This window comes from Pteropus vampyrus, unplaced genomic scaffold (assembly GCF_000151845.1).
Source record: "Pteropus vampyrus isolate Shadow unplaced genomic scaffold, Pvam_2.0 Scaffold471, whole genome shotgun sequence".
In the NCBI taxonomy this organism is placed as follows: domain Eukaryota; kingdom Metazoa; phylum Chordata; class Mammalia; order Chiroptera; family Pteropodidae; genus Pteropus; species Pteropus vampyrus.
The window spans coordinates 1,062,291-1,072,306 of record NW_011889252.1 but is presented as its reverse complement, the minus strand read 5'-3'; the positions used below and the strand labels follow the sequence as shown (position 1 = coordinate 1,072,306).

General features: G+C 35.7%; 1 protein-coding gene across 4 annotated transcripts in view; it reads right to left on the bottom strand.

Annotated features, from left to right (window-relative positions):
* Positions 1-2,220: 2,220 nt before the first annotated feature.
* TFCP2 (transcription factor CP2) overlaps positions 2,221-10,016 on the bottom strand; it is a 49,359-nt gene continuing 41,563 nt past the window's right edge. For 3 of the 4 annotated variants that reach the window (XM_023524540.1, XM_011382380.2, XM_011382379.2), the window contains exons 13-15: positions 8,712-8,854; positions 7,145-7,196; positions 2,221-6,745 (exon numbers count right to left, since the gene is read on the bottom strand). In XM_023524540.1, coding sequence (XP_023380308.1) covers positions 6,708-6,745; positions 7,145-7,196; positions 8,712-8,854 — 233 coding nt within the window. In that variant the 3' untranslated portion in view covers positions 2,221-6,707. The remainder of the gene's footprint in view (positions 6,746-7,144; positions 7,197-8,711; positions 8,855-10,016) is intronic. The other variant, XM_011382381.2, reaches the window with a different exon arrangement.

Genomic DNA, 10,016 nt, shown 5'->3' with positions numbered 1-10,016 from the left:
GAAATTCTGCCTCCAGCCTAAGCAGGGACTATGGAGGTCAAATGACCAGGAAGCTCAAGTGCAGTAAAACAAACTACAAAAAAGAGAGAAGAAATCCTAATATTAATATGTAAATAATTACACTGAACGTCCAGTTCTAAATGTTATTGCTTTGTTCCAGACCATGCTGCTATGTACGTATGGACCAGCTTGAATCCAATCACGGATGGGTGGTTTGTTTTAGGGACAAAAAAAGTCAAAAGCAGAAGAGGAAGAAAAGACATCAGAGACTCCAAGAGGCTAGGAAACAACACTAAAATGAAAAAGCGGCAGATCACAAAAAGCGGTCCTTAGGGTACCTACCATGTACTGATCATACCAACCACTGAAATCTAGGTGCGATATAACATGTGATTAAGACTGTGGATTCTGGAACCAAATGGCTGGAATATAAACTCCAACTCCACACTCACTAGTGGTGTGACCCTTGACAAGGTTTGTAAATTTCCTGTGCCTTAGCTTCCTCATCTGCGAAATGGAGACAACACTATGTATCTCATAGGGTTTTGTGAAGATTAAACAGTTAATATAGTATGTTTACAAGTCAGTGCTATGTAAACGTTCATGATTCTATTTTTCCTGTACACAAGAAGACAAGACAAAAAGGAAGAGGAGGCTTCAGACCACTCTGTAGAATCAGTGGGCTGAGTAACAAAAAACAGCCTAAAAGTCATGCGGTTAGGCTAAAAGAGTGTTTCATATGCCTATACATCCAGATTTTGAGCAGTCGTGGAAATTTATCAGGGTACCATCAGCCTCAGTGCCCAACCTTTGTTGGTTAATGACATCAACCTAGATGACAGCCAGAGCAAAGTTAGCACATTCTTTAAGATAGCAGAATCCAATTTGGCAATAAGGTCTAGATCAATCAAGATACCATCTGGACCTCTAACACCACAACTTCTTATCATCGAGTCATTTTTCATCATATTTGTCTTGATAGAATCACTAGGCAAGTTACCTCAATGGTGCCAGCTAGCCCATAATAACTGCAATTCTGCCTCCGGCCTAAGCAGGGCCTATGGAGGTTAAATGACCAGGAAGCTCAAGTGCAGTAGAACAAACTACAAAAAAAAAGTGAAAAGAAATCCTAATACTAATATGTAAATAATAACATTGAACGTCCAATTCTAAATGTTACTGCTTCCTTCCAGACCACGCTGCTATGTATGGACCAGCTTGAATGAAATCACGGATGGGTGGTTTGTTTTAGGGACAAAAAAGTCAAAAGCAGAAGAGGAAGAAAAGACATACGATCAAGAACAGCAGCCACAGATGAAAATCAAAGGTCAGAGGTTCATGTCCTAGGTGGTGTTTACCCATCTGTCTTAGTTACAATTACATGTAAAGATGATCTTGTAGTTAACAGTATCCTAAATTTATTGAGCAACTGAGGAAGTGTATTAAATACAAAATAAAACTTTTGTACTCATCCTTTTTAATCTCCACAACAGCTCTATGAATTAAATATTATCTTGCGGTGGGGGGAGGGGTTTGGGGAGGCTGGGTGAAAAAGGTGAAAGGATTAAGTAGTACAAATTGGTAGTTACAAAACAATCACGGAGATGTAAAGTACAGCATAGGGAATATAGTGAATAATATTGTAATAACTATGTATAGTACCAGGTGGGTACTAATTAGGGGGATCACTTCATAAATTATGTAAATTTCTAATCACTATGCTGTACACTTGAAACTAATATCGAATGTCAATGCTAATTGAAAAATAAAAATTTTTTTTAAAGTATTATCTCCTTTTTAACATGAGAAAGTAGAGGTTTAACAGATTATTTTGTCCAAGGTCACATCCAAGAAGAACAAGATCTGGGATTTGAACAGAGGCTTATCTGACACCACAGTATATACTGTATTAACTACTCTTTACCACCAAAAGATAAGCAAGAATACGCTCTTGGGGTGGGGATGGGTTGAAAAATGAATAGGTGAGAGGATACTATGGGCTGAGCTTCAGAGAGAAAGAGTTAAGATAAAAATCTAAGGCCTTGTATTTGTTTTTCTGATAGGAAACTTGTAGATTTAGCCTTGAAGTTTGTGTGTTACTTTACTAATTTACATTTAATTATAATCCAGATCTAGAGAGACAGGCACCTCTCTGTTACTAATTCCACAGAAACCAAGAGAGATCAGTATGTGCAAATCTGAGAAAAAGGACCACAGCAATTTAAAAGCACAAACACCAAAGAAGCTGTGTTTTTATCAAAGGTTTCAAAAAGGACATACAGAGATTGATCTACATAACACACACACACACCCTATTAGTAAAAGAAAGTTAACAATGAGATTTGAGGGGGTAGAGTGTAGGGGTGAGTTTAGAAGAGGGAAACCTTAATAAGCCTAAAGGAGGTGGAAGTCTGAAGTAAAGTTATAAAGATGTCTAGAAAAAGATATTAACTAAATCCTTAAATGAAAAATCAGACATTAGAACTCAGAAAGAAAACAGGAATCTGCAGTGATTAAAATGAGGAATGTGTACCTCATCTTATGCAAATATATGAAAACAGATTCACATAATAGATAAATCAGTTATTACTCATGTCCCAAAAGATCCCATACAGTACAAAACAGTACAATAAATATACTAGTATTTTTAAATAGCAAGTTTCTATAATTGACATTAATCCCATTGAAAATTTAATTCATATGTAACTTTTGAATCTCTGAATGAGAAAATGTTAGACTTTGTTGCAGTTTCCAAGGTAACTTGTTGAATAGGCCTATGTTCATCAGGAACAACACAGAGGAGATCTGGAAGTGAAGAGGAAAACTGAAAGAAAAAGGAAGTGGTAAGAGATGGAAGTTGAAAGTCAAAGGTAAAATATAAAGTCATTAAAAGCAAAAATAAAAAAAAGGCAGCTTGAAGGAGAAATAAAGTATTAATGATAAAGGAAAAAACAGGTACTGACGGCATTAATCTCACATTACATAGAGCATCTTTTCTAGCTTGTTCCATTTTGCAGTGGTAGTAAATTCTTCCTCATTTAAGTCTTGAAACAAAACTTTAATGGTAAACTAAAAATAAATATTCTAACAAAAAAGCCCTAGGGTACAACTAAGAAAATAGAGTATTTTTAGGGAAAGCAGAAGAATGATGCAGGATTACTCTGTATGAATTAGTATATAAAGAATGCAACTAGTTGGGGCATTAGTGCCATTCCTGTTGAGATTGGAGTTCTCATAATGGACAGTAGAGGCCATAACAGATTAAATTCCTATAGAGGAACCACCCATGGCCAAGGAAGAAAAATGATAAAATGACTCAACTTTGGCTCTCTAGTCCCAAGCTATCTGGAAGTGTTAGGTACTGGCCAGAGACAAAAGCTATAGTGAAGAGGGAGCAGCTCAGTCCTGACTTCAAGTATTTGCACTCCAAATCTGTGTTACTTTCAAAACTGAGTGCAGAAGCTCATTCAATCCTTCATGGTAGTTTACTAGATAGTCCAAATCTCTGCAGCACCCCTATACAAAATACTTTCTCAGAATACATGGGAATACAAAGAGTTTTCAGAACACTCCTTCATTAGGCATATATTAGAAATGGCTAGTTCCATTATGCCAAGCCTTTCATTTGCCAAGTTTCCCCATGCTCCTCCAACTCGCAGTGGTGAGGTCATTATCTACCTCTCACAACATAGACAGTACCTGACTTTCAGGAATCAGAGCATCTGTCCCCTCATGTGGACCTCACTTTCAGACTCCAGTGGTCCCATATTCATTGTACTGTAATCTCTTTCCAGACAATATGACCATTCCCATTTCCCCTCCCTATTAACGGCTTCTTAAAGAAATCATTTATGTGGCCAAACAGGCCATAATATTGGTCAATTTTATTACTTAATAGCCACATTTCATGTAGTGACTAGTACTCAATTCTTATAGTCCTGCAATGACCTCTCCCCCTTTATTTCCCAATAATTCCCTTTTAACAGCAGATTCTTCTAGATGGACTCTATTATACTTCAAGGGAACAGTACCGACAATGCTAAGTCAAACAGATGCTACTCTACTTCTCAGGAGGGCCTAAAATCTAACCATTCTCCTTCTCATGTACCCTCACTCTAACACAAACAGTACACCATCTACTTTAAATATCAGCTGTCATATTGCTAAAAAGGTAAAATTCAGCAAATTTTACTTCTAGGAATATATCTTAAGAGATACATGCAAAAAAATTATGAAGATACACTGTTCAAATGGACTTAACCTAAATGGCATCCATAAAGAATGGCCATTTTTAAAAGAATAATGTAGAACTATAAATTCTAATATAGAAAGATGTTCAAGATGTTAAGACAAACTGCAGATTCTTAGTATTACATGAGCCCACCGAGAGAGGAGAGAGAGAGACAGAGTCAGAGATAGAGAAAACAGATTAGGTAGGTAGGTAGGTTGATAGGCAGACAGACAGATAAGAGGGACAAAACTTTTTTGCAATGATTACCGCTAAAGAGTGGGACCAGGAGGTAAGGAGAAATAGTTATACCCTTTTTATTGTTTGAATTTATCACCTTGTGTATTACTTTCATAACAAAAAAGCTGGTTTTAAACTGTCATTTAACGGAAATGATCAATTTTTAAAGCAAGCTGAATAATCACAATATTCTATTGTGAACAGATGCAATTTTTAAAGCAAGCTGAATAATCACAATATTTTATTACTATACTAATTCTTACTAATTATATAGCATTGGCACTATAAATATTTTTTGGACCTAAGAAAGTCTAAGGGGTTTTCTGTTGATTTAAGGATCTGAGATTACAAAACTGTAAAAACTCATTTCTATAAATTTGAATACTCTAAAAAAAACCCCTAACTCCATGTAAAAATTAGTAAGTGTAAATTTATAGTAAATATATTAATAGAATTCTATGTATCATTTGCAGTAAACAAGAGTCACAGATTTAGATTCAGAAGGGACCTTAAAAGTAATCTAGTCCAACCCTCCCAGCCTAACAACACTCAGAATAGAGAAAAAACAAAACAATGGGAGCCTGCTGAGGAGAGAGCTGATTTCCCAGAAGCTGACAACCAGTTCTAGAAATAAAATCACAAATGTCCTTCTAAAATGGGGATATCTAGTAACATTCACTAAAAAAATATTTTGGCCTAATACGGCAAGTTGCCCAGGTCAGTTTTAAGCTAGTTTTTTGACTTAATTTTCCAGTTTCAAAGTTTTCGATTTGTTTCCAACCAAAAGAAATCAGACCGTGTTGCAGGTTGATTTTAATGAACAAAAATCTCTGTATAAAAACATTTAAACTTTATCAAATGCTTTAAACACACACACACACACACACACACACACCCACCCACCGAGAGATCCCAATCCAATACATAATCTTTGAACATTATCTTTTTTTTACCTCAACATAATGTGTAAAGGGATTTCTGGATAAAATCTTACATGTGAAAAAAGATGACACGTAGTTTTACACATGTACATACACGCAATCACTCTTTACAAAGAACGAAAACATATGGTAAGAATGTGAATGGGATCGAAATGAATATCTTGTAAAGCTTAAATAAGAAAACATTACATGCCTAAAAGAACTTCTGATACCAAGAGAAGATGTAGAGAGAGGGAAGAGAAAATAAGGGGTAGCCTTTCTCATTAATAGCTTGAGAAGGTCATTCAAGAATAATGAATTTGGGGAGCTATAGAAAACCCTAGTTTTTACCACCTCAAATTCCGTGATCTGACATCTGATGATGCTTTAAAAGAATTTATGTTTTCATTTTTTGTAGGTCTTGATTTGTTCACCATTATTTAGGTTTGGTTTGTCCCTATCAGTGGTTAAATACTCAGTTCTCATTCAGTGTCATATCCTATTCATCAGAGAAGCCACAGTAAGAAATGATGGCAAGCACAGAGTACTGCAAGGGCAGTAATGGATGGCAGTTAATAAGAGCCAGACTGCCTGGGTTTGGATTTCAGCATTACTACCTGCTAGCTGCCTGTTATTTAGCAAGCTATTTAGCTACTACATGTCTCCACTGCCTCTTCAATCAAGAATAATCTTTAGTCACCTCTAAAAGAGGATTTAAACAAGATAGTCCATTTAAAGAATTTATCGAACTGTTTGGCACAAATAAATACTCCAAAAATGTTAGCTAAAATTACTATTAGTCAAAGAATTACAGGGAAACCAAAAGAAAATTTCTATTCTATCTCTGTATTTCTCCTCTTTGATGAGGTTTTCAGAGGCCAATTTTGTAGTAAAAAGCAAGCATGTTTGATGCAGAGATTAAGGATTTAGTCTTATGAATATAGATGTTCACTTTTATATTAGAAAAAACTTACACAGCTCCATATCACGAAATTTAACATCTTTCCATTAAACATCACACAATTCTCATCATCATTATGCCCTACATACACCTCAAATGATATGAAGTTTCTACTGATACTCAACAGGATCCAGAAATCTTAACTAAGAAATAGCTGCAGAAATGTGTGTTGGGCAGTTATCTGTGTGTGCCACAAGAGTCTGGGCCAACACAGATGGCTGGGATTCTGCCTCCATGGCCTGGACTCCCTCGGGTCAGGTTCCTGCAGACCTTCAAATCTCCATGTGTGACCCCTTCCAGAGGGGAGTTTCCAAGAGGTGAAGGAACCAGCAGCCACTGAGAATGAAATGCCTCCCACCTACTTCAGTATAATATGATAGCTATCATTGGTTTCTGCTGTAAAAAAAAAAAGAGGGAGAGAGAGAATAATCTTTAGTCACCTCTAAAACAGAGTAGGAGAAAATATATGGTAAGATTCTTTTGAGAAAGAAAAAAAAGCAGGGCAAAGGCAGCATACTTATTATCACAGAATGCTTATAATAAATGTGTATTATAAAAACTACATGCCTCAATTTCCTCATTTGCCCACAGAAGGTGGAAGAGAATGGCAGAGTCATCAGTTACACTTTGTCTATTCTGATAATGGCAAGAAGCCAATTCATACAAAGAAACAACCTCTAATAATGTCACTTTCTCTCTCTCAAATATGGTGGTGTTGGAAACTTTCTCTCCTTTAAGAAGTATGAAAAAAGCTCTTAAACTTAGAGAAAGGCATTTGTCTTACTATTTTATTACCTTTCATTGTATCCAGAATAAAACAGGCTTCTTCCTGAAAGTTCTGTATCATCTAAAAAAAAGGGGGAAAGAAAACTTGATTAAAAAGTTTGATTTGTTCTATTTATTTTCCCTATGTGGCTTTATATTACATTAGATTTAAGTGAAAAACAATACTTTGTTTTGTTTTCTCCTATCTCATTTTTAAGTTTTAAAAGCTAAGTAGTCTACAACAGTGATCATAAAATTGGAGTATTTTTCCTGGATTAATCCCAAGACTCTCCAAGGGGTACACAGACACTGATAGGCCCATACGGGAGAAATGACTTCTAGTTCTCCAACTTCCTTATCTATTCTTTTCTAAAACTGCCTGAGAACCTCTGCAGTTTTCCTTTGCCACTTTCCTTTCTCAAACTCCCTTTTCCCACTTTATAAAATAAAGGCATAAGCCTCACTCTCCTGGAATCCTACCCAAGATGCATTCCTTGCCCTGGGGTATAAAAGCCTCAAGGATGCCCAAGTATAACTGTAAATGTGAACTCTAATAATTGGGTAACAAACTCTGTTGGGAGTGGGAGGGGAGTCACATAGTTTCTAATTATTTCCTTTCACTAGAACTGAAGAGGGAACTAATCACAAATTGTCGAATGACAGATGATTCAAAACAATTTTTGACATCACTATGTAATTTTTGGCATTAACTCAGAAGTTCAAAAAAGACCTAGCAATGGTGTTATAACAAAACTCCGTCTATTCTTGTCTATCAATGAATGTGAATTAGGTTCTAGAGCATTTATATCTAGGGGGGAAAAAATTGGATGGAATTGACGCTGAACTCTATTTCATTCTAGCAATCAATAGGTAGTATTCATCTACAGATGAATTAACTGTATGCGGGCGAAGGAGTAGGGAATGGAACAATCCTATCCATCTAATAGGTAGATGTACTTCTAATAATTTTTTCTTAATGTTTAATAATTATTTATCAAAATATATAACACATTTATATTGTTTTAATCAACTGTATAATTATGGTGATACTTCTATTCAGAATAATTTTTCAATTTTTACTGAAACAATTATTTTTGTTGAAACATTTTTGTTTCAAAGAAATATGATAATAAAAGATGTTCAAGCATAAAAATAGGTTATGGTAAGATAAAATTCAATGGGGAAAGTGAATGGAAATATAAATTCAAGGAAACAAAAAAATGATATAAAAATTCTGTTAAAAAAAGGTATATTCATGTATTTTTTTAAACAGATGATAGTGGTATTAAATCACTCTTATATTTTGGCTACATGAAATACAGTTAGAATAGTGATGTAATTTCTATTTGTAACTGTCCTATAATATGCCCAGAAATGACGTCTTTTGTAATCATTTAAACTTAACACAAAAAATTTTAAGTCAACCTAAAAAGGTACAAGGATATACACATTTAAAAAAAAAAAATTCTTTTAGGGAGTAAGCAAGCAAAAACGTTTGAAATCCTCTGGTCTAGAAAACAAAGCACTCTGTCCCAGTAGAACTGCTCCTGCTCCAAATTAATTGGCATCTGGTGATTCAGCTGTACTGAAAATCTACCTCATCACTAATGAGCACATGGATTCCTGTTGGCCCCTGCTTGTAGATCTGGCTGATCTGGCAAGGGGAAATGCTGAAAAGCTGAGCAATTTTTTCTGTCAGTTCAACAGCTGTCAGTTCTTCTAGGTAGATGGCATGGTACACTGCAAAAGAGAGCGAGCGATGGCAGTCAGTACAAAGTTTATCTGCTCTTAAAGGTAATCTGATCACTAGGAATGCCCACTTTTCTAAAGGACTCAAGAGCGAAATCCTGAGTTCAAATCCTGATTCAACCACTTGCTAGTGTGTGACCTGGGACAAGTTATTAACCATCCCTATATCTCATTTTCCTCATCTAAATATTATAGATAACAATAAAATCTACTGCAAAGAGGAGATACTTATAAAAATTAAAACATGTAAAAGAGCTGAGAATATTGCCTGGCACATATTAGAACTCAATAAATGTTAGCTATTACCATTACTTCTAGCAAATGCTCAATCTGCTATTTGATAAATTCCCATCACACATGCTCATAAATCATCTCTTCGCATTTCTTCATATCTGTGATGGCCTGTCCAGAATGACCTACCGAAGAAAGTGCCATTTGAGTCTCCATCCTCATGCTTCTGCTGCTGTTGCTGCTGCTGTTGCTGCTGCTCCCGCAACTGCAAGGATTCCTGACAAACATAAATGGTTAGCCTTGGGCGCACCATCCTAAGAAGAAAAAAATAGCTGTTAGTCTTACATTTTTCATGGTAAGCACATTTCAAGGGAAAAATTCATGTTATCTACGTTTATACTATAGAGCATGGGTTGAAAACTGGCAGCCCATGGGGCAATGCAACTCATTTCCTATGTTTTATTAGTTCCCCATTAGTGTATGTGTGTGTCTATATCTTTGTGTATGTTTAACTGAATTCGTTCCAACATAAACCTCTAAATTTTGGCTTTTCTTTAAAAATCTTATCTGGCAACCCAAAGCCTCATTCTACAAGAAAACAAGCAGCTATTCATCTTGCATGGTGCATGCATTCTTCAGTACACCCCAGACTTGACTGTTATTTACATGTGGCCTCTGTAGTGATTAATGTTTGTGACTCTTGATGTAAAGGTTAAATGTTACAATGGGGTTACATCCCAATAAACCCATCGTAAGTTGAAAATACCGTAAATCAAAAACGCATTTAATATATCCAACCCATTGAACATCATAGCTTAGCCTAGTCTACCTTAAACATACTCAGAACACTTACATTAGCCTACAGTTGGGCAAAATCATCTTATTGCTGCTACCTAGCATCACGAGATAAGTACTACTTAAC